This window comes from Alligator sinensis, unplaced genomic scaffold, assembly GCF_000455745.1.
Source record: "Alligator sinensis unplaced genomic scaffold, ASM45574v1 scaffold707_1, whole genome shotgun sequence".
Taxonomy (NCBI): Eukaryota; Metazoa; Chordata; order Crocodylia; family Alligatoridae; genus Alligator; species Alligator sinensis.
Window position 1 is genome coordinate 744,132 of NW_005842065.1, and position 26,586 is coordinate 770,717.

Sequence of the window (26,586 nt, forward strand, 5' to 3'; positions counted from 1 at the left end):
TGCCTGCATGAATTGGAGCTGCCATGCCTCGGCCCAGTCGGAGGCTCCCTCTGGCACGGCTGGGGGGGGGGGAGCAGGGGGCTGCAGGTTGGGGATGAGGGGGGCTGGGGGGCAGGGGATGTTGGTGGGATGTGTGGGGCACTAGTATTGCCAGGAGGGCTATGGCTTGGGAACGAGGGGCACTAGCATGGCCCGGAGGAGTGAGGGACTGTGGGTCATGAGTGAGGGGCAGTGGTAGGGTCAGGTGGCTGTGGGTTGGCAGTGAGGTGTCCCCCCCAGCACTGCAGGTTGGGGATGAGGGGGGCTGGGGGGCAGGGGATGTTGGTGGGATGTGTGGGGCACTAGTATTGCCAGGAGGGCTATGGCTTGGGAACGAGGGGCACTAGCATGGCCCGGAGGAGTGAGGGACTGTGGGTCATGAGTGAGGGGCAGTGGTAGGGTCAGGTGGCTGTGGGTTGGCAGTGAGGTGTCCCCCCCAGCAGGGGCGCACTGTCTTTTGGAACAGGAAATATATGGTAACCCTAACCTTGAGAGAATTGCATCTCCCTTCCCTCCCACCTGCCGTGCCTCAGTTTCCCTTCCTTGCCTCATGTTGCTGTAGATCTGAGCTCTGGGGTCAGGGACAACCTCATTGGGGTCCTCCAGCACAGTGAGGCCAGAGGGTGCGGGTCAGATGTATCCCCCCTGGTGACGGTGGGCGCATCTCTTGCAGAGTATGCTGAATTCTTGCACTGCAAATCGAAAAAGTTCACAGACTTTGACGAGGTGCGGCAGGAGATCGAGGCGGAGACGGACCGTGCCACGGGAACCAACAAGGGCATCTCCCCTGTCCCTATCAACCTGAGGGTCTACTCTCCGCATGGTGAGTGAGGCTTCATGCTGCCTGGCCTGGCCTGGCGAAGGGCCAGTGGGCTCCTGAAGGCCCACTGATATAACAGTTTACAAATGAGAAGGGCTTACAAAATACTAAGTGATGAAGAGACAGTCAATCAGGATTTATTACTGAGTAGCTCTCAGCAGACAGTTCAGGGATCATAAAATCCATGGTGCGTCTACACCTTGAATCCTGTGTCCAGTTCTGGTCCCCACACCTCAAAGAGAATATAGAACCGGGGTCAGCAACTCCCAGCACATGTGCCGAGCATGGCACGCAAGACCATTTTGCTCAGCACACCACTGCCAGCCTGGGCTCTAAGCAGCTGCTGCCAGCCACAGAGCCCAGGCTGCTCCCAGCAGGCGGCTGGGAGGCTGCAAGCCCTGCTGCGAGCAGACTGCAAACAGGAGCTCCAGGCTCCAGCATGTGAGCACTCCGGCACCTTCCAAGGTAGATGTGGTTTTTTCGGCACTCCAGCCAAACAACATTGCCTGCCCCTGATATAGAAGGACTAGAGAAGGTCCAGAGAAGGGCAGCAAAGATGATGAGTGGTATGGAATGACCTCACTATGAGGAGAGACTAACAAGGCAAGGTCTGTTCAGTTTAGAAAAGAGATGCTTGAGGGGGGACATAAGAAGGGTTTACAAAATACTAAATCTCAAAGAGAAAGACAGTAGGGATTTATTATCGACTAGCTCTCACCAGACAATAACTAGGGGTCACAACATGAAACTAGGAGGCTGTCATTTTTAAACTAACACAAGGCAGTTTCTTTTCACCCAGTGCGTCATTAAAGTGAGGAACTTGTTGTCACCAGATGTGGTGGAAGCTGAGCGTTCCGCCAGATTTGCGAAGGGACGGGACATGTTCTTGGAGGAAAGGGGCATCGGTAGCAATTGACCATGGGAGCGAAGGGCACGACTTCTGAATCGGAGTGTCCTAGACCTTAAATGCTGGAGACTGTGTGAGAGAGAGAGAGTGGAACAGGGGGGAAAAACCCCAGTTAGACCCAGTTCACCTTCCCTTTCAGCATTTGTTCTCTGCCACTGTGAGACGCATGAGGCTGACCAGATGGACCTAAGCAGCTCTTATGTTCTTATGAAGGAAGGCACTTATGTGTGGAAGTGTATGTCAGGGCATGGGGGAGGCTATGAAGGGTCACAAGGGCCAGGGCCAATGAAAGTGATGGTCTGTTCTGTGTCCTTCTTGCCATGGTGATATTGAGTTCTCTCACACTGCCTGGACCCTGCCTCACCCTTAGGTTCTCCTGACCCCACAGAGGGAATGTTCACTCCCTGCTGCCCCACCTCCCATGCATAGGCTCTCTTTTTTCACTCTCTGCAGTCTTGAACCTGACCTTGATCGACCTTCCGGGCATCACCAAAGTGCCTGTGGGAGACCAACCACAGGACATCGAGTACCAGATCAAGGATATGATCCTGCAGTTCATCAGCCGTGAGAGCAGCCTGATTCTTGCTGTGACCCCAGCCAACATGGACCTGGCCAACTCGGATGCCCTCAAGATGGCTAAGGAGGTTGATCCTCAAGGTGAGGGGCGGATGCCTGACTCACTAGCTTTCCCCTAGGGTAACGCAGCTTTTCCATGCCCTTTGTGCAGCTATGGAACCCTGCTGGGGTTAGGCGCTGAAAGTCCTATCAGTTATAGGATGGCCCAGTAGGTTTGGGCACCACATGGTTGCTGACTTGTTAGTTCCGGGGCGGGGGGTGGGGGGAAGCTGCTGTATCTGGAGATGGCTTCAAACCCTTCCATCCTTGGCATAGCCCTCTCTGGCATCGGTGCCTCTGGCTCCAGCTGCTGGCAGTAGCTACTGTTTCCAGCTATCCACTGGGCTCACAGCTGTGTCTGCAGGGAGTGAGGTTGCCCCCCTCAGCTCTGCCTAAAGGGGCTGCTGGAGTCACAGCATTAGGCTTCTGTGTCACCTGTCCCTCCCTGTAATGGGTGGCTAGGAGCCCAAGTGTGCCCCAGGCTCTGCTCGCAACCTCAAGCAGCTGTGGCATATTCTGAGGTCCTGAGTCCAGTTCATAAACTGCACATCTTCATAAACAGACTGAGCTCTGCTTTAAAATCAGGGTTTATTTCCTTCCCAACTCCCTCTGCCAGGGGCAGTTCCAGTGACCTCATCCCTCTCTCCAGCCCTATTGGAGTGGGTTCCTCAGGATGGGCAGCAGCAGGCACACTAGCCTCTCCTCTAACCTCCAGCCTCTCACACAGGCTTGCGGACCATCGGTGTGATCACGAAACTGGACCTCATGGACGAAGGCACTGACGCCAGGGACATCCTGGAGAACAAGTTGCTACCTCTGAGGAGAGGTATAGCACTGCTGGCTTTGGGTGATGTGCTTTTGCCTACCTCACACTCTGGGAATTCTCTGCCTGTAGAAAAAGGGTAGAGACATCCTGGAGCAGAGGGGAAGGTGGGGTGTGTGCCTGGTACCTGCCGCCCCATCCTAGCCCCATACAGGGGTTGGGCCTGGTGCCACCCCCTCCTAGCCCTCCACACAGGGATTGGGCTCTGGGACCCACCACTGTCCCTGTCCAGCCCTGCACACTGGGATCAGCCAGAACACAGGGCTTGGGGCCCTTCATGAGTCTGGGAACTTGGCAGCACCGCTCCCTTGCCACCGAATTTCCTGGCCTGCAGACTGGGGGTTGAGCACCTCTGGCATAGAGTAGTGGTAGCCTTGAGGCAGGTTGACAGGCTCTAGAACCTACCTGCAGCCAATGTTTCTCTGATGGCATAGGGAGGCACCCGCAGCCAAAACCTTACGTCCCTGGGTTGGATCCAATGGCTTTGCAGGCCAGGTCCAGTTCACAGGCTGTAGGTTGCTGACCCCTGGTACAGACCAATCCTGCCTGGGAGGGAGTGTGGCATGGGACTCGAGACTGAGGCTTTCCAGTGTTCCTTAACCATAGAGGACTACAGCTGAACACACCCAACTCTAGGCAGAATCTGCTGTGTCCAGACCTTCCCAGACAGATGTTTAACCTACCCTTGCCCCAGTATCGGAGTTCCCCTGCTACCTGGCTTCTGTCCCGGAGCTGACACATTGGTTTCCCCTGCTGCAGGTTACATCGGGGTAGTGAACCGGAGCCAGAAGGACATTGATGGCAAGAAGGACATACGGGCTGCTCTGGCAGCCGAACGCAAGTTCTTCCTCTCGCATCCAGCCTACCGGCACATGGCAGACCGCATGGGCACGCCGCACTTGCAGAAAGTCCTCAACCAGGTTAGACCCAGGGCATGGGTGGATCTAGGATTTTGAAAAGGGGTGTGCATGGTGATGTGCATCACCACACAGTTTCCTCCAAAAAATAAACTATAACAGCTTTACTAATTTGCTGTAGGCCTAGGGCTGGATTCTTCAGTTTAAGATGGATGCAAGAACAAATATAACTGCATTGGAATTAGTTCAGAACAGTCTGCAGGGTTGGGAAATAGAAGCTACGTGACAACAGCATTGCAAAACAAAGGGCTAGCTTGATTAGTGAAACATCAAGAACATTGACAAGGAGAGAGGGTTGGTTAATACCTGTGGAGCAAAGAGTTTAGAAGGAATCATATAGATTGTAATAAGCCAAGAAGTCAGTGAACTCCCCTCACTGCTGCCTGAATAGAAATGCTGCAGCCACTGTCAGGTGGTTTGTTTTAACATTTGGGTGGAGCAGGAATTAAAGAGGGCAACTCTGGATCTGCCCTGGCCTCAGGGTCTTGGTGCCAAGCTATGCCCCTTCCTGGCTGGTCAGCTTGGCTGACATTTGTGCATTTGCATGGGTGCAGAAAGTGACATAGGACCCTGCGGCTATGGGGTCTCCTTCCCTGCAGCCCTTGTGTCCTCCAGACGATAGCCAGTGAGGCTTTGAGCCTGCCAGTGGTAGAAGCAGCAATTGCTGTCATAGCAGGAAGAAGGTCACAGTGAAGACAGAAGGTGGAAGCTATAGGAATGGGGAAAATGCATTAAAACAGGAAAAATGTGGCTTGAAGCTCTCAGCAGCTGGAGGGCTTAGTCTGTCTGGAAGCTATCCAGGGCTCTGTCTGAGAACCAGGCCTTTTGGTGCCCCCCACGCCACCAGCCTGTATTTTTTAAATTTGTATCCCAGGCCAAATTAGCCCAAACTAATTCCAAATCCAAGAGTCTAGAACCATAAGTGGCTCTACTACCGATCCACTCGCACCTCAGGCTTCAGATGTTTCCAAAACCTTTGGCGGGCATCCTACTTGCAGGCCCAAGCCCAGAGGCTTGGGGTTTGGATGCCCCTGAGTGTTGCTTGCCCTTAGGCATAAGGCCCTCGGAGCAAGTAAGGGAGGAGACTTCCATTTCCATAAACTGGGCTTAGAGCTGCTGCACGTTAGCAGGTACTGAACCATGCCAGAAGAGCAGTTCTGCGATGTGGTTCTATCTTCTTGGACACAGATGCATGGTATTTCCCCTGCCAGGTTAAGTAGCTACTACACTTGTCCTGAGCCTTCAAGAAGCCACAAAAGGCAAAAGATTTGTATGCTCTGAAGAGAAACCGGAGTATTTCCTCTCCCTTCCACACAGCAGCTAGATCAGATGGGGCTCAATGCATGGTCACGGGCTCCAGCCTCTGGCTTCTACCTGCTCTCGCTCCGTTGGAAAGGCTTGAAGTGCCAGGTGCTGGCACCAACAGCTGAGCAGCAGCCTTGACTGTTCCTCTCATCTTCTTGTAGCAATTGACCAACCACATTCGAGAGACCCTGCCCTCACTACGCAGCAAGCTCCAGAGCCAGCTGTTGTCCCTGGAGAAGGAGGTGGAGGAGTACAAGAACTTTCGCCCCGATGACCCCACACGCAAAACCAAAGCCTTGCTCCAGTAGGTGCCTTCCTGCCCTTAAGGGCACATGGACGCTGCATTGCGGGTGGTGTTGGAAGGAAGGGGGTGAGGGGTATTTCACCTCCAGCCTCAAATAGACATGGTTGCATGTTCAAATAAGACTAGTGTCCACAGCCTCTTCCTTTGTGACCCGCTAGCTCCTGCTGGCTTCTGCTCCTAGAACCTGGTTCTAATCTTTAGGAGCAGACAGCTTTGGAGAGAGGTTGCCAGCTTCAAATAGTGGTGCTTTTTGAGTTGGCGTGTCCCAGAGATTGACTATGCAGCAGCATTAGGCTATTTTCAAGTGTAGGGGCTGATCTGTACAGTCTCTAGCTGCAACACCTGACAGATGTCTTTTGTAGCTCAATAACTGGTGTTCCATGTTCCCTGCATCTGCAGACACAGGCAGCTGCACGGTCTTTCCTCTTCCAAACAGAAAAGGAGGGGAGGGTGTTTTTACGCATCCTAGGTGAGCTGCCTGCTTTCTGTTGCTCTGATAACAGCTGGAAAGGAGACTCCATTCTCCTTCCAGACTTTGGGAAAGCCATGGGAATTCTTCCCTGGCTGCAAGCAGCTAAAAGATGCATCATTGCTAGCATGGTGCGGACAGCTGTGGCCTGAGCAGCTGAGTCATTGCAGCCTCCATCACCTTGGGTTTAACACCCACTGTCCCACACTCTCTGCAGAATGGTCCAGCAATTTGGGGTGGACTTTGAGAAGCGGATTGAAGGCTCCGGCGACCAGGTGGACACACTGGAGCTTTCAGGCGGTGCCAGAATAAACCGCATCTTCCACGAGCGCTTCCCCTTTGAGCTGGTGAAGGTAAAACTGAGCTGGGTTATGCTCTTGTGTTTGCCCTGTCTCCTCTATGCTAGGCTGCGGAAGCCTTTTGACTGCACATGTTTCCTTCCCCTGGCTTCTGGCTTGGTTAGAGTCCAGCAGAAGTGTCCCTGGTTGCAGGCCATGTCTGGCTTGGACAGTAGCAGCCATGAGAGACAGCAGTTTCACAGGTGGGGGGCCTATCTCTTTGTAGAAGATGGGATGTGTCAGTTCTGGCATGAGACAGATGAGCCAGTCATGATGGGATTGAGGCCTCGCCTCTAGCTTACACAGGACTAAAAAGAAAGGGGTTTGCCGGCCTGCTTTAAGGAGTAAACCCAAAATGTCTCATATCTGATGGTCTGGACCACCCCCCCTCCTGGCACTGCAGGCTGAGACATGTTTGCTGTGTGTTTTATATGGCTCACAAGTTCCTGAAGGCAAAGAAATAGCACATCTTAAAGCTCTGAATGTGCTGTTGGCAGGAACTGTGAGCATCCGCTGGTCCCCAGTGAGCCCGAGAACTTGGCTTTCTTATGAGCCAGCCCTCGATTAGAAACCTGTGCTTCAGCTCGGGAGCAGCTCACTGTAAAATCTTAATTGTGGTTTCTGTCCTAGATGGAATTTGATGAGAAGGACTTGAGGCGAGAAATCAGCTATGCAATTAAAAACATCCATGGTGTAAGGCAAGTGTCAGAGGGACTCTTTCCAGTTGTGGAAATGCTTCTTGTTTCCCTGTGATCAGGCCTAGGTGATGTCCTGGGTTGGGTGTTCCCTGTGCAGTGACCCCACTGCTGGCGTGTGGGTATATTCACATGCCTATCTTGTTGGAGGCCCTGGGTCTGATGGGGTAGAACTCAGGGTCCCATAGAGCTATATTAGATGTACCCCCTCTAGCTGCTCAGACATGCAGGATGGAAGGGAAAGCCAGTGGCTTTAAGAACATCAGCAGTGTCATACTGGGCCAATGCTCCATCTAGCCCAGTAGCCTGTCTTTGACAGTCCTGGCCCTAGCTAAGCTAGGCGTCTACCAGACCAGGAAGGAGGCTCTGGCCAGGAAGAACCTGGGCAAGTGTTGGGGACCTGTTTTCCTCTCACTTCTCTGCTCACATTTCTAGGATGAGTTTTTTGCTGGTCAGCATCCACAGGCTCCCTCAATCCATTCAGGGACCAGCGTGCCCTGCTCTGTGCCCCCTCTTAGAGCACTTGGTATTAATCTCCAACCCTCTCTCCTTTCCCCATTATTGCTTTAGTTGTCCCAAGAACTCTTTCGGTTCACATTTATTAGTCTTCTCTGAGTTGGAGGAGGCAAACTGTTTCTGTGTGGACTCACACCTGTGGTCCTATGTGAGCCAAATAGGCCTGTCTCTTGAGAATGACAGGAGTGGATTCTAGAGGGTGAGCATGTGAACTGGGTATGTCCAGAGGGATCTGTCCCTTGTCAGACCCTCTTGGGCATCCATCATCATTGGTTTCATGATACCAGAAGAAATATCTCTGACTGTTCTGTTTAATAGCTGTTAATGGGGTCTGTCTTCCATGAACACGTCTAGTCCCTGGTTGGACCTGGCTTTACTCTCTGCCTTGACAACCTTATGTGACCACAAGTTCCACATGTTAATATGTGTTGCGTGAACCCTGGCCCAAGAGTTTCTCGATCTTTTCAAAAGCTCTCCATCCATCCTGGCTGCCCCTGGAGAGCTGGGAGGCCATCTGGCTGCAGCATAGCTATAGAAAGCAATTGCCTTTAGACCTTGCTGCAGCTACTGTTGACTTCAGATCCCTCAGTACTTATGGGATAGCTTTGTGGTTGCTTTGTCATTGTGATGGGACCCTACAAAGCAGATTTCCATTGGTGCCCCAGTCCCCTGGCTCCTGGAGCCAGACCCCCACAGGACCATGAGGCTCAGAAGTGGTGGGAGGGAGCTGCATTCTGGGCTGTCTCTGAATGTCTCCCTGGGACAGACGGTCACCTCTTTTTAAACCTCTTGACCCATTTTGTTTTCTCTCTGCCCTTGCACACGGCCACCTCTAGGACGGGGCTCTTCACACCAGACTTGGCATTCGAGGCCATTGTGAAAAAGCAGGTGGTGAAGCTGAAAGAGCCTTGTCTGAAGTGTGTCGACTTGGTTATTCAGGAGTTAATCAATACAGTTAGACAGTGTACCAGTAAGGTATTGAACCTCTGGAGGCCACCTGGCCCCTTCCTGTTCGTGGGGTGGAGCAACTCGGGTGCTACCTTGGCTTTGTTCTCCCCTGCCCACTTTGCTTGGCAAGACCCCATCCTACTCTGGAAGCATCAGCTGGGACTAGCTTAACTGGGACTCTGGCTAAGCCTAATGTCCAGGAGTCCTGACCTGAGGCACCTGTGATTACCTGGGACTTGGCACTGCTGAGATGTAAGAGAAGCCCTGGATTGATTGCATGAAAGGTCATGTTGGACCTCTGGAGGGTGAGGGGGACCTCTGGGCAAGTCACTTCCCAGTGTGACTTCCGGGATGCCTGTTTCTGTCCTGGATTCTGTCACTGGTCTGATGGTTAACCCTGAGTGAGTCAGTTCCTCATGCCGTGCCTCAGTTTTCTCCATCAGAAGCACATGGGGATGATGCACACCAGCACTGAGCTCTGTTGATGACAGGTTGCGTGGTGAGAGCTCAGGTCTTGAACCTGTTACATAATATACACCAGGCTAAAAGTGACATGAAGCTCAGCACCTGCATGACTCAAATCTGGCATAGAAGCCACCCTTGTCAAAATTAGGGGTAAAATTATACTCCTGTAAAGGGGCTGTGTGTCTACAGCTACATCAGAGGAGCAGTTTGCGAACTGTAAACAGGCTAGTATCTGCTCCCCTTCCCCTGAATAAGAAGGGGCTGTATAGTGCCTCCTTCGAGCTTTACCCCAGACTGGCTGGCTGTCCTCTCCAGATCCCAGCATCACTTACATTGAGGTGATGTGAGTAACACTCATGTTGCAGTGTCATGTGCCCAGGCCCCAAGTACAACTCTTTTTGTAATACACGTGAGACTTTGGGGACACTGACCCATCAGGGAGCCTCACGCTATCAATGACTTCCAGCAATGGTGCTCTGTGACAGACCTGACCAGGTCCTGCCAAGGCATTTGTCTCAGAGCGCTTTGGTGTCTGCCAGGCAGGTGGGCGGGCGAGTCTCAGTCTCAGTACCGATCTTAGCATGTGACTTCTGGATCTGCAGTTCAAACTGCTGCCTGCCTCTGCTCAGGGAAGCCGTGGAGGACAGGAGAAGCCAGTGCTGGAAAGAATCGCTTTCACCGATTCTCTCTGATGGCTGTGGCTTATTTACAAAACCTACCGTTTGGCAATAACCAGCTTGGTAACAAACGTGTTTCCACTTCAAAGGCTGTCCCTATTGTACCTCAGCCTGGCATGGAGTGGGAGCCTTGATGAATTGGCTGCTTCCAGATTCAATAAACTGACTTCCCAGCAGAGTTGCCCACAAGTTTCGCTTCCCAGAGCATGATGCTTGAGCAGAGTAGTGTTTCAATGCTTGTCCAGTGCTGTCTGTCGTAGGAGCCCTGGGAGTCTGTCTGGGCAGGGATCCTGCTGTTGTCTCTGTGCCATGGGTGTAGCAAGCTGTGTAACGTGGAGAAGCCGACGTCAGTTGCTGAGATTCTTTCAGTTCTAGGCAGTGCAGTGGTGGTGGGGAGTGGTAGGGAATTTTCCATGCAGCAAGTCAACAGGAGGGTTTGGAAGCATCACAGGTAGGTGACTGCATGGTGGGCACATAGCATGCTGCCATGGGAATCGGAACACTAAAGGTGCCCTAGTCAAGACCTTCTAGGTACGCTCTGCACAGGTAGCTCCCCCCATATCTGGGGAGGGGTGTGTTACTGTTTCAGTTAGTTCCTAGCCCTGTTCAGGCCCACAGAGCAGTGTTGTTCTGCTTCCCTAGTCTCCACCCAGGCTCCCATATGGCTTGTAGCAGTTACTGTTTAAAGCAAGGAACCAGCTCTTGGGCTGATGAAGGCAGTGTGGGTTTCTTGCATTCCCAGGGTAAAGCAGCAATCTCCCAAGTTTCAGCTGGTTGCTAGACTGGCTTCAGGTATTGATTGACTCGGGGAGCATGGCCCTCCATGCCAGGCTAACAAGGCCATGTGCAGGGCCCAGCCCCGGTGGGAAGCCATTGCCTGTTGAGATCTCTCCTCCTGCCCCTGCCTGATGGCTTAAACAAAGGAGGCTGGACTGGATGACCTCTGGAGGTCCCTGCTGGCCTGATTTCTATGATTTTGTGAAATGGCCTTGGAGCAGGGTGGCAATGGACTCATGGCCGAGTCCAGATCTCTGCTAAACCTTGGGTTTAATGCATCCATGAAAGGCAGGGAGGTCTGATCCAGTCACATTTTGAAATGACTCCCAGGGACCTGAAAACATCTAGCACTGGCGCTGCTGCTATCTCCTCTGCATGTTACTAACCTGGTTTTAAATCTTTTCTTCTCTTCCTGTCTCTGTCCCTGTCTCCCTGCCTGCCTCCTTTGGTATCTCGCTCTGCACGGGGCAGGACGGGGCTCTTCACACCCGACATGGCCTTCGAAGCCATAGTGAAAAAGCAGCTTGTAAAGCTCAAAGAGCCCAGTCTGAAGTGTGTTGATCTGGTGGTCTCAGAGCTGGCCACGGTCATTAAAAAGTGTGCGGAAAAGGTAATAGGTCTTTGTTCCTCCCTCTCTGCCCTACCCTGAGCATCTGGAATGCATCTGTTCCCAGGACCCAGCCTACCAAAGCGAGTCAGAGCATCAGGGTTTTGATATCCCTTGTGTGACAGGCAAGCACCTGTGGCCCAGACACCTGCAAATTAGCTAATTGCTGTGTGAAGCTGCCTTCCCAGCCTGGGTCCTGGTAAAACAGATGGCAGAGTTATTGCTATGCACCCTAGTGGCCTGGGCTAATGCTGCTCCCGAGTAGCTGAGGCCTGGTGTTGGTAGGAGCCATCTCACTTGCCTTGCTTAGCTTTTAGCCCATCCCTGGGACACCGGCAGGGATGCAAAGGCAGTACGGTTCTGAGACCCCAGCGAAGCAGTCGCCCTGCTCTTTGCTGTAGCTTTCCATTGTTCTCAGCCTCTGAGCCCTGTTTCTGTCTCCTGGACACAACCAGCGTTCAAGCCTTCCCCTGTGCTTTGTTCTATCCCGTGAGTGGGTGTGTGTTGTCAGGCTTTCTTGTGGCTCATGTGGGGTCGCCATGATCTGATGCCCCGTGGTCTTCCCCTTCCCCACAGCTTGGCTCCTACCCAAGGTTACGAGAGGAGACGGAGAGGATTGTTACCACCTACATCAGGGAACGGGAAGGGAAAACAAAGGACCAGGTAAGCACTGCATCCTGCCCTGCTCCTAGCAGGCCAGGGCCTCGGCTGCCTCATTGATACCCAGCGCATTAGGTGTTCGTGATCTGTTCAGAGGGCAAAGGCAGAGATGATTTAGTCCAGCAGAATGGTGTTGTTTCTGAATGGAAACAAACCTCATCTGATTTCTCATTTATTTTGCCTTAAAAAATGTTAAGGCGGCACAAATGCAGAGTAAATAGACATCCTTACCCTTTGTTGCACCACATGATAGGAAAATCAGTGGTGCAGCAAAAGGTAGTAATAGACTCTGCTGCTATATTGTGGCAGATATCTATTACCTTGTACTCTTTTCCTGCTCAACCAGCCACAGGCAGGAAAAACCCCGCTTTCCCTGCTGCCCCAGACCTGTGCTGTGGGTTTGGGGCAGGGGGAAAGTGCTTCCCTACTCAGCCAGCCTCATGGAGCTGACTGGGTGGGGGCAATCCTGGCTTTCTCCATTGCTCCTCCCACTCTGTGGGTCTGGGAAAGCAGGGAATTTGTGATGCCCTGTCCCACACCATCAAGGGCAGGCCAACATTGAGGCATAGCTCAGTTTCTCCATTTGGCAGTGCTTGTTTCTAGCCTTAGTCAGACCTGGTGCTCCAGCCAGAGCCTTTCAACACTGTTTTCCACCCCACCGCCAAAGCAGCAAACTCAGACATGCCTCCCTTCCTTGCAAAGCCACCTCCAAGGCTGGGCAACTGTTGCCTGTTGCGAGAGAAGTCCCAAAGTGCCCTCTGCTGGGAGAAGCGCAGTTTGCATGGCTGTAACTAAGAGCCCTGCACCTCCCTGTCTTAGTGCCTGGCACTTTGAGAAGAGCTTTAACAGATGAGCCTCCATGCTCTGGGGTGAACCCCCCTTCCCTGCCCCACCCCCTTCCTAGGCCTGGCACCAAATGCAACATGCTTGGGACAGGCCTGTAATCGTGGCCATCTTTTCAGATTCTCCTGTTGATCGACATTGAGCTCTCTTACATCAACACGAACCATGAGGACTTCATTGGATTTGCCAAGTAGGTACCTGCCCTGCTAGCCTAGAGGTGCAGGGAGCTGGGTACTTAAGTAACCAAGGCTTCTCATTACAGCTAACAGGCGAGCTGTAGCCACCGTGGCTGAGGCCATGGGATAGGGATCAAGACCATCCTGGAGTCAGTCAGCCTCCAGCATTGAGCAGTGTGCCCTCAGTACTGCTTAAAGAGAGCACCAGCATCCCCGTTGTGCAGAGGGGAGTGAGGAGGCCTGTCCAAAAAGTCTTATCCCGGCAGCGCTTGAGTCCTCAGATTGGAACACCTCAGCTGCTGCAGGCAGTGCTGGGTGCCAGTGCATCAGGACACACCTGCTCCAAAAGCAAGGAGTGGGTGGGGGCCTCTCTCCCTGGGCTCAGACTTTTGTCTGAAGTTGGGGAGGCTGGTTTGATCCCCTGTGATACACGAATGGGCTTCTCCTTTGCTAGGCACCATGTCACGAGGTGGGCATGGAGCCTGCTCTGAAGAGCTCAGCATCCAGGGAGGATTGAGGTGGGTGTCTGGGATCTCTTCCACACACAGAGGAGGGTGGGCTTATGGATTTGGTAAGGATGCCAAGATCTTCCAAGCATCTGCTGAAACAGGCCTCAGCAGATCTAAACAGCTCCCCCACCAAGAGGCAGCACCTTGGGCTCCTCCAGCCAGGCCCAGGCATTTCCCTCTTCTCTCTCCCGCCCCCTCATTTGTTTGTTCTTCCTTTTGTTCTTTCTTTGCTCTTCACACTCCACTCCAGTTTCTCCCTTTCCTAATCTCTCCTGTTTTTTCCTTTGAAACACCTCTCTCTTTCCTCTGCACTTCTCTGCACCTCCTCTCCTCCCACTGCCCCCAGCTGTTACACTGAGCAGCACTTGGCGACAGGGTGGGTACCTGCTGGAAACTGTATGTACCACACTCCTGCTTGCGTGCTCCCTTGCGGCGCCAGCCTGAGAGCAGCACAACTCTCCCTTGGCGCTGCTGGTAAAACGCCCTGTGCCTCTCTGAGCTACAGCCTCTTGCATCGGTGGGGGGCAGCGGGGAGGAGGGAGGAAGCTGGGGGTGTCCAGATGCCATTGGAGCAGGTCAGAGGTGGTGGGCACCCCTAAAGTCTCTTTGCTGAGTGGGGAGAGCATTGCACTGAGTCTCTGCCTGCCCCTTGCTTGGTACAGTCTGTGTAGAGCCTGTTGGTGCTTTGATTTTTTTCTTTTCAGTGCTCAGCAAAGAAGCACTCAGATGAACAAGAAACGAGCCATCCCAAATCAGGTATGGTGTGCCTGTTCGACCTGCTGTCTCTCTCTGGCTACTGTAGGGGGGCAGGGGTCCCCACTTAGGTCCACAGTGCCTCTGTGCAACCTGTGAGCTGCTTGTTGCTGTCCTAGCTGGATTGACTAGCCAGTCCCTGACAGAAAACACTGGCATGGGATTATGGGGTCAAGCCCCAGAGCTAGTTGCCCATTCACACCCTAACGTGTCCTGGTTTGAGAGCCCGTCCTGTGACTGAATTTTCTTCACTCACCATGGAGTGTTGGCAAGAGGAGAGGGGATCTGGGAAAGGGGCTTCACAGAACTGCTCAGTTCTGCCCCTTTGTTAAGAGCCTTGGGGCTGGGGCAAGGGTGGCATTAGTACAGAGTCCACACCCCAGCAGCAGGCTTAAACTGTCGTTCTGTCTCCACGCAGCTTTCCTGTGGTGGGGAGGGCATTGCTATTTAGCCTGGATGATATCCAGGCAGGATTGGCAACGTGTCCACTTGCACAGTGTCAATCCAGCAGGACGTGGACTTGGCCTTGTTTGGAGAGACTGTGATGAGATATTAACACTGTACAGTTATAATGAATTAATAGCATGTAACTGTTTTTCTTTTGCTGTTTTTTTTCTGCTTCTTTTTCCCTACCATTTTTGTGCTTCCTGCTTTCTTCCTCCCCCTCCGTCACTTTTTCTTCACTGTTCTGTCTCTTTGTCCTGCTTCTTTTTTCCCCTCCCCACTTTTATATATCCGCAATCCTAATTTTGCACACCTAAAGGGTGAGATCCTGGTAAGTACCCATGTAGTGTGATAGCACGTGGTAGAGCACCTAGCGATGGAGACGCCTCCCAAAGCATCTGATCCAAGCGAGTGAGGCCCCTATCTTCCTAAAAGCGAGTGCACTCACCAGAGTTCTCTCTGGTCCCTGATTTAGCCTGGTCTCAGGAGATGGAGCCCTGCCTGGCTTCTCTGTGCTTGAAATAGCCAAATTCATGCCGGGGTGTGGGTTGTGGTGAGGAGGGTAGGGACAGCTCTGGAGGGGAGTGCAGACTCTTGGCCTATTCCTGGGACTGCTATTGTGGGGGTAGTTGAGGCCTAGGGGGATGCAGTGCAGAACCGTTTTCCCCCCCATGTCTACATGCCTTTGAAGGTGGTCTTCTTCCCAGAGGAGTCTGAGCATAATTCAGGAGTTATGGAGCACTGGGGGCTTCTGTTTCATAGGCTGGATCTTGGCCACATCGACTGGCCAGGTTTGTCTGGAATGGAGGCCTTGGTTAGGGAGGCTTGGGTCAGCGACCATACAGGCAGACCCTTGGCATCCTGGGTGCTGGTATACACAGGCAGAGCCAAGTGTAGCTAGGGGACCACCCGGCTGGGAGAGGTAGCACCTCTGCTCTTCTGGCTTCCATCTGGCTGCCCAGGGGGCTCCCTGAAGCCTGAACTCTGCAGCCTGGGCACACAGCTGTGAATCTTCTTCACTCTGTCTGGCAGTGTTTTCCTCCTTTGGGGTAGGTTAGGAGGTGAGTGAGTTGGGGAGTGCCCAGTGCTGTCTGTGAGGGTTGTGGGTGGTGCCAGCCAGTCAGCTGCTCAGATCCCACAGTCTGGGAGGTGGATGTAGAGGAGGCAGGGTTCCAGGCATGGGCTGGCAGACTGATCAGCCACATTTCTGTCCCCGCCCCACCCCCCTGCACTTTGCCAAGATGCCAGTTCCCAAAGTAGTTGCGAACAGCTGGCATCAATGGGCAGAGATGCTTTCTGTGTTGATGGCACTTGCTGGAAGCCAGGCTGGCTGCACCTATGCCACTCATGGCTGGGCACCCAGTCTTCACCAAGCATCTGTGCCTCCACAGCTGAAATGGGGGCAGGTACACCTTGGAGGGCAGAGTCCCAGGGAATGCCTCTGACTCCAAAGCCTCCCTCAGGATCCAGCTGCCAAGGGTGTTCTGGTCAGTGCAGTCGCTTCTAGCAAGATGAGGAGTGCTGTTATCACTGAACCCCATTAGGAGCTGTTTGCTCCTTAGGGTGAGCAGTGCCCTCTGGAGGAAGGGGGGTGAAAGGGCTGGATCCCAAATGAACTGGTATCAGGGGCTCCGATTCTCATGGACTGCCACGGAAAATGGAAATGCCTGACATGCTGGGCTGGCGGAGATATGGTGGGAAGGATCTTGCTCTGTGGAATCCATATAGGGTGTTCCTTGTAGAGAGAGAGGGAACTTCCTGTTCCCAGCATGTTCTCAAAATACATCAGTCTGTCCTCTGTCATCCCTGCTGAGGCATAGCATCACACATGATGTTCCCTTTGAGCACAACCCTATCAGTCTGCCTTAGGCTGAAGCACACTAAGCCGCTGGCTGGCTGGAAGAGGAGGAGCTAGGTGCCATGGAAGAGCAGCCCTTGTTTTCATGTGGAAACAGGCCTCAAATTGGGTTCTTGGGTTAGGAGCAGGATCTGATGCTGCTGGGGGAAGAGTTAACACTGATGCTCTCTGAGCATTGACCCTCCCAGCATGGGGAAATTGAGGCACAAAGTGCTGGGAAGGATATTTCCTGGGGTTGGGGAACTGGCAGGAGGGAAGGGGTCCCCAGCTCTTCACTATTTTACTGGGATCTACTAGACTAGCATAGTTGGAATTGCCAAGGTCTCCAGCCTCTCGAGCAACATCAAGCTTCAAGGCTCAGCATGTTAGCTGGGTCACCCATGCCAGCTCCGGGGTGCTGCCACAGCGGGCTCAGTAAAGGGCTGGTTTTGGATGTGGAAGGCTGTTACAGTGAGTCCTTGCAGCTCTAAGCTAAGCATGCCAGAGTCTTCCCTAGCAAGTCGGGCTGTCTGCAGCAGTGAAGCACCAAAGCCCTGGAGAAGGGGAAAGAGAAGCAGAGCAAGGGGCCAGGAGACTGAAGAGATCCAGGACATGTGATCAGCTGGGGCCCAGGACACTTCCTCACATGGCCAACTGTGCCCTGGGCCTTGGCAGCTGGCTATGATGTCCTCACAGGAGGAAGGCAGAATGAGCCCAACCACAGCTTGCCTGGGTGACTCCAGGAGAAACAGGGTTGCGCTGAGGCCAACTAGCAGAGAACAGGGCTCGATGGGCCCTCTAGGCCTCAGGGCAGCTCCTTCCCACCTGTTGTCAGCATTGCAGGCATCAGTCGTATGCTTCCCCCCCACCCCGGCCTGAAAGTCCAGACGCTTCCATTCTCCCTGCTGTGTCCCACAGAGACTGGGAATCCTCCCGAGGGCCTGCCTGTCCCCTTCCGTCCTGGTCTCCCGAGGCTGGTTGTCCATCGCTGGCTGTGAGAGCGTGATTGTGCTGTGGCGATGGGAAGGGAGAGCTCTGAGCCAGGGCCCTGGCCCCTGTGGATTCAGAATAGTGCGGAGGGCCAGGGAGAGGCCCTAGCCTTCCTGATTGACACCATGCTGCTTCTGGCGAGTCTTTAAAGGAACTTCTTGGGCTCTGTGCTTCTGCTGTCAGCACCATGTGGCCTCAACCTGCCCCCTCACCCCTGCCTCATTTCACCCACTATAACATGTTTCCCCTAGCAAATTGGGAACAAAGCTGGCATTGTATTGGCATGTTCCCAGACCCCCAGAATTAAGTGTCACCTCCCCATCTTCCTGCTTTCTTGTTCATATCCAGCCTTATGAGCTGCAGCAACTTTGTTCCCCTGTTACCCACACATGCATATGGCCCCCTTCCCCTAAGGGTTTTCTCCAGAACTGGAGAGTTACTGGCTGAGAAGCCTGGCTTCTGGTCCTCTTGTCCCCCAGGCTGCTAATTGCTGCCTTCCTACCAAGCCCAGTTAACCCCTTCAGCCTGGCTTCCCTGTGCAGTAGCTTCTAGCTTTGCAGCTCAGCCTCCTACTCTGGCCCACCCTGCCTCCATCCTTCTCTCTGCACTCTGTGCTTCGACTCCAGGTGCCCTTCAGAGCCTCTGCTCAGACCCTCTCAGCTGCCCTGTGCCCATTCTCCTGCCTCTGTTCCTTTAAATCCAAATTTACTTCAAATTTTGCTGTCCAGTGGAAACTGGGTCTCAAATTGGGGTGACTTGGAAGGGAGCGACATCTTAACCTCAGTTTCCTTTCTGCCGTCTTGATTTCAGGGGTCCTTCCTTCCCTTCGCCAGAAAATCTGTATGAGTTAAGTTCTAGCTCTAGCTGCCTGCGCCCGTCAGTGCACTGTATTCTGTGTATGCGTGTAACATGTGTGACCTTTTTGTCATGGCTTCTGTGGCAGTAGCTACCGGAGTAGCTTTGAGAGCGAGACCCTTGAGGGAGGGTCCCAGCAACAGAGACCCATCCTGGTGTGAATTTGACCCCGTCGACCCCCTCCTCCTCTCTTGCCCACTAATCGCGGCACTAGAACTAATGCGAGCCCATGTCTCACTTCAGTCAGATTTCCAGGCCTGAGCTCTGGTCTCTCTCGCTGCTGTCCGGTGGTTCCTGTACAAGCCATAACAATTCCCAAAAGCTGGTGTATATGTCTAACCCCTTTCTGTGTAACATGGGCTATCTGCCCCCCGCTCCCACCTGTTCCATGCTTTGGACTGACTCCCCTATCAAACATCGCCCTGTGCAGAGTGCTGTCCCCAGTGTCTGCCTGACTAACCTGTGTGGTGATACTAACGTGTAGCATTTGGCTAGAGCAACCAGAGTGCTCTGTGGGCCTGGCACCAGGGCCCTTGGGCTGGCAGCCAAGGCTTTAGTCCCAGGCCTCCAGTCCCAGACCTCCATCTAACTACTGCAGTCTGGCTGGCTGCAAGACTTGGGCCTTGCTTGCCTGTTGTGGAGGGATCCCTGGCACTTGTCTGAAGCAGAGGATGTACACAGGGGCTCCAGGTTCATTGTGACAGGCCTCAGAGCAGTCCCCTAGCATCTAGGGACTGTCATCTCTGGAATGACCAGACATGTGTTGACACAGGGGGCTGTGATGCCTTGTAATCGGTTTCCTGTTAAGTGCTAGGCCCCTACTAGGGGAGACCGAGTTGACTGAACCTGTTAGCTGCCGGGAAGTGTGTTCTATTCCTGAGTTGCCTTGGTGAGAAGCCCTAGACTGTTAGATATTTCAGGGAGGGATCTAGCAGAAGCCAGGATTCCAGGATCAATATCCTGGGGTTAAACTTGAGGGGAGTTGTCACACTATGGCCCCAATAAGGATAAATCTGATCCAAGCTGTAGGGTCCTCACTGCATCCAAAGAGCTTGTCAATAGTTTGATGGTGCTGAGGCATGCACAGGGCTCTGGGAAATGTCCTGATTGGAACAGGAAGCCATTTCTCTCCCTTTGAGAGTAACAAAAGGTCTCTCCTCCCTTTGTCCTGTCCCTCCCTGTCCCTCCTTCTCTTCCTTGAGATGGGTTCCCATCCCTGTCCCCTGGAAAGGGTCCCCAAGGCCACCATGGACCAAGCAAACATTTGAGCTAGATGGTGCTATCATGCTGGTGGATGTCCTCTGTGCTCCCCTCAGAGCTGGTGGAGTGCCCTCAGCATCTCTGAAGGTGGGACCTGGCTCCCTCGGAGGCTGAGAAACAAGCCACTTGCTAGCCCCTCAAAGCTATCGTTTGTCATAGCACAATCAGCTCATTTGGAGAATGGCGTTAATGACAGCTCCAGCTTCCAGCATCATCCCAGAGCATCCCCCGCAAGCTGGCTGCAATTGCCTCAAAGGCTTCAGGATATTTCCTAGCTGGCTGCTGAAGGCAATGCACATCAAGTCGCGGGCTGAGGCTTCTGGTGCTGTTGATCTCCCTAAGGGATCCTTGGCTAGGAAGCTGCTCCACAAAGACTGTTCCCCTAGAGAAATCCCTTCCTTACAGACTTGGTCTCTATTGGCTTCAGCATGTGGTGATGAGGAAGCTGCCTGTGCGGGCTCTGTGGGCCTGAGCAGTACTCGGGGGCCTTCTCTGAGGCATTCTCTGAGGCAGGCTCCATCCTCTCTCCTTGGCTCTGAGAAGACCATAACCACTTTGCCTCTTTGCCAAAAACCCTTGTGGGTGCTGTAGTGCAAGAGACTAGCTGTGGATGCTTCCCCATTCTCTCAACAGTTCATGGAGAAGCACCAACTTCAGGCCAGGGAGACTGATCACCAGGAGGGGCTGGAACCCCAATTTCCCCTATTAGTTTGGGACAGGAAGTGCTTTTCCCTGCATGGCTTAAGCCAGCTGCCACGCAAAGCCCAGGGCAGGGCAGGGCAGCGCATCCTCGTTGTCTGCTTGCAGTGAGGCTTTGGCAGCTGCTTCAGTGTGTTGGTGCCCTGAACCTGTCTGTTGTCATTGTGTGCTCCACACCCAGCCCTTGAGGGGAGTGGGGAGGCAACCTTGGGGTTGTTTTATCCCAGGCTTCCTAGCAACCAGTCCTAAGAGCACGGTGCAACCCATGCTGCAGCTAGATACAAAGGTCTGGAATCAGATGGTTAAGATGCACAGGGCTCCATCCTGGCCAGCTCCAGCATTTTTCCAGCCATTCCTGGGCAGGCTGTGTCATCACAGGGAGCTGTAAAGGGGCCCTGTCCTGGAAGTAGTGACCCCTGCCTGGCTTCTCTTCACTGGGTCTCTGCCTTGCTGTCAAGTAGCACCTGGGAGGCCTTGAACTGCCCAGTCCTCTACACTCAACCACATTGTAGCAACTCTTGTTGCTCCCTGGCTGAGCTGGATTTGCAGCTCGCCTGCACTGTTTTTCTGTAGCCTTGGGAGCCTGGTGGCAGAAATGCCTCTAGGCCACAGCTAGGCCATGTATATGCTGTACAGAGGCTCCCTGAGCCTCTCTGCTCCAGGTTTTCGTCCAGTAGCCCCTTGACCTGAACAGACAGCTGGAGATGGCAGAGATGGTAATGTTTCTGGGCAGGCCTATTCTTTTCTTAATCTCTCCTTGGATTCCTACCTGCAAAGCTGGCTGTGGTGGGGCCCGGGCTAGCATGGGGAGCTCTTTGAGATGCAAGTGCTGATTTTTTCCTCTCTCTCCTGACAGGAGCCAGGGTGGGCCTGGCTTGTGATTCCAATAGCATCTCTGTGCTAGGGGGAGCAATGCTTGACAAGCTATTGTGGGGGCTCCCACCCTCCCTGCTTCAGGTGTCTAGCTTTGGTAGAAAGGGCATCTAGGAAATGCACGTGGGTGAGGTCTCTGGCTGCTGATGACATTAAACTCTGGTGGATCCCTACGTTTACTCCCGGGTTGCCAGAGATGGCTCCACGCTTCCTTTCCTGCTAGAGGGATCTTGCCTTCGGTAGCCGTGGCCTCACTGCCTTTCTCCGTTTTCCCACTCCTTTCATCTTTCTTCCAGGTGATCCGCAGGGGCTGGCTGACGATCAACAACATCAGCATCATGAAAGGGGGCTCTAAGGAGTATTGGTTTGTGCTGACAGCTGAGTCACTGTCCTGGTACAAAGATGAGGAGGTATGTGTCACAGTGGCTGGGCAGGCACCTCCAAAACAGGCCCTGCCATCAGAGGGGGTGGCTGGCACTCAGGCTTTGAGCTCTGCAGTTGGGGCAGGCTCTGTGGCTGTTGACTGTTGGCACTTACTGGCATCAAGACCAGCTCAGCCAGCTGCCACTGAGACCTCTGGGGTTGGATGGCAGCTTATGCCCTTGTTGCAGTGGCTTAGGATTGGGGCATCAGGATCTAAGGGCCCCTGGTTTCACATTCTTGTATTGGGATACACCAGGGTTTTCTTCCGGAACAGGGTATGCCCATGCTCTATCCATGGCAGGATCTAGCTGAGATTCTGCCCTCCCTGCACAGATGGCATTGGCTGGTCATCTGCTATTGCCCCCTGTTTTCAAATGCACAGGGCAGGAGCTGAGGAACCCAGAGAAGCCACCCTGCCTCGAAAGCTGCTTAGCTTGGCTTTCCTCCAGCCTTAGAGGGGCAGCTCTCAGGCTGGCAGAGCTGGGCATATGTGCGCTGAACTCTTGACCCCTCTTGTGGTGCTGCGGCTCCACTGGCCCCAAAGTAATGCCTGTGGGTGCTTGGTTGGGTTAGAGGAGCATCAGGGTCTCAAGCCAGCAGGCTCAGCTGCTCTGTACTCTGCCCCCGCCCCCCTTCCAGTCATCCTCTCACATCAGTGTGTGTTTGGGACATGGGGGTGGGCACACCATTCTTTCAGCTGCTGCCGAGACTCCCCGTGCATCCCCCCAGCCAGTTAGTCTCCCCGTGCATCCCCCCAGCCAGTTAGTTCCATGGCTCCGGAGGTCCCTCGAGAGTTTGGGTTTGTGTAAACAGCAGATAAAGAGCAGGATACTGACAAGTGGGGTCTGACAAGACCCAGCTGCCTGGGTGTAGCAGAGCCAAGGCCTGGCATGCTGGGGGTGGGGTGCAGACACACTGTTGCTGCAGTGGGGCCAGTGGGAAATGCAGCTTGACCACCCTTGGGAATCCCAGCATCCCAGGAGTTCGGGTCTGATTTGGCCAGGATCCAAAGGAGCTCTTGGATGTCAGGGACAGGCCCTTCCCCATCAGCAGAGCCATAGGGTCATGGAGAGGCATAGGATCCCAGGCGCAAAGGTTGTCTTAGCTGCTTGAGCCCTGGCAGACTGGCTGCTCTATAAAACTCCAGCATATCTCAGATATCGGCATCCCAAAGCAGCTTTCCCCCCACACCCCCTGGTACTTACAAATGGGGGTGCTGCTGAGTACCTTGGGACTGGAATTTAATTAAACCTACTGTAATTCACATTATCCCTCCCCCACCCAATAATAAAGCACTGTTTTTGGGGTAAGCCCATCAAAGCAGAGGGATGTACCTCAGCGCTGTGCAGTACCCAGTTCTTATTGCACTTACCAAGGGACGGTGGTACCTTTAGTCCTCTCCTACAGCTGGGGAAACTGAGGCACAGGGAAACGCTTACCCAGCGTTACTCAGCAGGGCTGGGAATAGAACCTGGGCCTCATGTTCTCCTCCGCTGCCTGTGGCACCACCCTGAGTCACTCCACCCCACTCTGGCCTGAGCCTCACGTTGTTCTAAGCAAGGTTTTGTTAATGCTGGGCTGGCAGGTCTTGGTGCAGACTGAACTGAATCTTCGTGCCCATGGGGAAAACGCCTGCTGTGGGTCTGACTGCAGACCCCTGCTCCAGACAGACAGAGCACATAACCCTTACCCAGCCCTTTTCTCAGGGCCTGATGAGGGATCTCCCAGCACCACTCCTCAGTATTTGTAGTAGTCCTGCTGCCTTGAAGCTTTCCACGCTCCCACCCCCACAGTCTGAAAATGTTGTCTTCCTCCCCACCAGAGGCTGGTGGGTCTGCGTGACGCCAGGGCTGGGTGGCAAGAGGCGGCGGTTGGGTGGAATGCCATGAGCCGCCCACACGCAATCTCTAGGCACCCAGCTTGGAGAAAAGGAGATGTTAGCAGAAGTTTTATTTTCTCTGAGTGGCCATACAGCTTTAGTATCTGGAGGCAGCCCCCATGCTCACTCTGTTCGTGTCCTGGATCTTCAGTGCAAGCTGCAAAGATTGAACCTTTTCTTAGCACGGGGGCTGTAAATCTAGATCAAGACTCCCTTAATCTACCTTCTTTTAAAAAAAAAAAAAAAAAAAAAAAAAAAGGAAGGAAACACATTGGGCTGATCAGTTCTCCCCCACCCCTTCCCTGCCCCCTCTTCTCCCCAGCCATGGCAGCCTGTTTCCTGTGGGGAGGCCTCTCTGGGGCTGCCTGTCTGGCCCCTCTGTGGTGGGTAATGAGAACCAGCAAGCTGCAGATGAATGAGGCTCTTGTGTTCAGCAAGCAGAAATTGTGCTCCCCCAGCGCGCACGTGCCCCCACACCCCCGGTGGCATTAGAAGAGCCGCTGCCTGCAAAGAGCATCCAGAAAGCACCCAGCTGCCCACAGCCGTGGAAAAACTTCCTTGAAACCAGCTCTTGGGGGTGGGGTGGGGTGGGGTGAGGTGGGGGGGAAAGTGGGAAACAAAAGCAGCATGCGTTTCTGTGCTCACCTCCCACCAGGGAAGCTGGGCAGCCCCAAGCGCTTGGGCATCTGGCTGTGTCCAGCTGGTGGCAAACATGGAGGGAAGAGTTTGCTCCCCGGCTGGAAGCAGGGGCTGGTGATAGTAGGGAGGAGGAGGAGTGAAGCCCAGCACTGCCCACCTTACCTGGGTCTCCCCAGCTGCTGCCAAGGCGTCGCTATGCCAAGCCCGATCTAACCAATGTGCAGACTACTGTACAACTTCATATGCTCCTGAACAGGTAGTCTGAACACTGGGCAGGCTGGGCTGGACTCTGCTCCCGGGCAGCCCCAGGGGTGTCTTCTCTTCCCCCCCTCCCTCCTCCCAGCCTCCTCCTCGGGTTTGTTAACTGGGGGAGACTCTCCTGAATGCGAGGAGGCTGCTTTGTCTCTTCTGACGTGGCAGCAACGGCGGCGGGGTCCCGGCTGGAAGTGCCGTGGGCTTTTCAGGAAATGGTGCAGAGGAGTGTGGGGCGGCGGGGGCGGCCGGGAGGAGGGTTTAGGTCTGTGGCCTCCACAAAGGAGAACGTCACTCTCTCCCTCCCTCGCTTTCTTTCTGGGGCCTGTGTGAATGCAGCATCTGGAGCCAGAGTCCCTAAGCAATTCCAGATGTGGTGCTCAGCAGCAGGGTGGCCCCTCAGTCCTGCTTCATCTCAACCTCCTTCCTGCCGGTTTCCTCAGCCTGACATCCCTCCCCCCCGCCCCCCAACCCCAGCACCCTCTTCTAAGAGGGACCAGCAGCAGGGAGGGGAAGGAGGCATCCATGCCACATGCCAGGAATCTGAGTGCTCCCATTGAAAGCTGACCCATCCGTCGTCAAAGCACAGACATTACAGGCCAGAGCAGATCTACAGCTGTGCTGCAGCTGGCATTGGGCGAGGGCCTCTCAGTGTCTGGAGTGAGGGAATTGTTTTCCCAGGCAGCCACAAGGCTCCATTGTGGTGCCTTTTTGTAGACAGGAAGGACATAGGGCAGGAGGCTTGGAGGGGATGGTCTTTGAGGGCACTGGGCACAGTAGAAGCTTCACACACAAGTCCCCATGCAGCAGATGGAATTTCCAGTGGAGAGGATAGGTAACCAGATGCCAAATATTCAGCAATGCTGCTAGACAGTCTTAGAGAGCAGGTACCAGGATAGATGAACCCCTGTGGCTACCTGCTTTTGGCCATTGGTACAGAACCTGACCCCTGCAGTCAAGCTGGGTCCAGGCTGGTTTGAGGATGGGTCTAGATTGAGAATTGATGAGTTGTACTAGCTGTCAGATGTTGGATTGGGAAACTTACCTCCTGGTTCTAACACCCTGTTGACTCATGTGTGTTTCCCACCCCCACCCCCCTTTAGGAAAAGGAGAAGAAATACATGTTGCCTTTGGATAACCTGAAAATTCGGGACGTGGAGAAAGGCTTCATGTCAAACAAGCATGTCTTCGCCATCTTTAATACAGAGCAAAGGTAAAAGAAAGGGGACACAAAGACCTCCTTAGGACCTTGCTTGGGGCAGCTCTTCTGATGGAGCCAGTAGTAGTAGTAGGCATCTGTCTGTCTCACAAGACAGTAAAATTGTGCCAAGTGAGGCATCAGCTCTTTGAACATCTTTGAAAGATAAGGCAAAGCTGGAGTGATGTTTCCAGGGCTCAAAAGCCTGGGCAGTGTATATGGAGACACTGATTTACCCATGCAGCAGTGTCCCCCTCCCAGCCTTCCTGCTTTAGTCCAGAAGAAAGGTAGGTGTCAGTACATTTGGAACCAGATTGGATGCAGGGGTGGCCAGAACAAAGGAAATTGTTTATTTGCCTATTTATTGGGGCTCTGCTCCTAGACTGGCTGCCAACCAGTGTTAAGAGCCCAGTCTACCATCATGCAGTGGACCACAGTTCCACAACCTCATGGTGGCATTTCCTCCATTAGAGGTAAGATGACTACTGTCTAAGGTGCACTTCTGCCTGAAGCCATTGGCAACCTAGATGTTGCCAGGTTATTTATCCACTACCCAGCACTCAGGTAGAAGGTACTACCTGCGACCACCCAGCACTCAGCATTAACAGTTGCAGGTAGTACCATCTACTGTAAATCAAAGTAGCAAGCAAACGTGACCTGACTTAATGGAGTTGGTAGCCCATGGATTATTGAGCCCCTTTGCTCTCCCCTTCTGTCTCATTGGGGCCCTCCCCAGTATAGGCTGTCACCCAGAGCAGGCTGTACAGACCCCAGGCTTTCTCCTTGCCTTCACCGTCCATGCTTAACTACAGTCATTAGTCTCGGTATTGGAGTTGGAAGGGGCAGCTTGCCCTTCTTGGCTGTTATCGGCTTTCTGGGGAGATGCAGCCTTGTTATTGCATTGCTTCCAGTTAATTGTTGAACTGGCCATCACCTGAGAGGCCAGCTGGTCTGTCCTGAGTCCAGAGCCCTGCTTGCCTCCACTAGGAGAAGGCATCTACCTTCCTCTCTGCTCAGGGGGTTGTTCTCAAGCATGGGAAGTAGCTGTGGCCTGATGAGGAGGATTCTTTCAGC

General features: G+C 53.6%; 1 protein-coding gene across 20 annotated transcripts in view; it reads left to right on the forward strand.

Annotated features, from left to right (window-relative positions):
* Positions 1-26,586, forward strand: part of DNM2 (dynamin 2) — a 53,166-nt gene that overhangs the window by 17,411 nt on the left and 9,169 nt on the right. For 7 of the 20 annotated variants that reach the window (XR_003093992.1, XR_003093991.1, XR_003093993.1 and 4 more), the window contains exons 3-17: positions 713-862; positions 2,220-2,423; positions 3,109-3,207; positions 3,964-4,124; positions 5,588-5,730; positions 6,417-6,552; positions 7,168-7,235; positions 8,585-8,723; positions 11,799-11,885; positions 12,845-12,915; positions 13,757-13,786; positions 14,115-14,166; positions 14,927-14,938; positions 21,418-21,531; positions 25,418-25,527. Coding sequence is in view for 17 of the 20 variants with exons in the window: in XM_025203888.1 (XP_025059673.1) it covers positions 713-862; positions 2,220-2,423; positions 3,109-3,207; positions 3,964-4,124; positions 5,588-5,730; positions 6,417-6,552; positions 7,168-7,235; positions 8,585-8,723; positions 11,799-11,885; positions 12,845-12,915; positions 13,757-13,786; positions 14,115-14,166; positions 14,927-14,938; positions 21,418-21,531; positions 25,418-25,527 (1,576 nt within the window). In the remaining 3 variants the exon portion in view is untranslated. Of the gene's footprint in view, positions 1-712; positions 863-2,219; positions 2,424-3,108; positions 3,208-3,963; positions 4,125-5,587; positions 5,731-6,416; positions 6,553-7,167; positions 7,236-8,584; positions 8,724-11,086; positions 11,226-11,798; positions 11,886-12,844; positions 12,916-13,756; positions 13,787-14,114; positions 14,167-14,926; positions 14,939-18,244; positions 18,281-21,417; positions 21,532-25,417; positions 25,528-26,586 lie in introns of those variants that run through there. The other 13 variants (XM_006023369.3, XM_006023370.3, XM_006023371.3 and 10 more) reach the window with 8 other exon arrangements.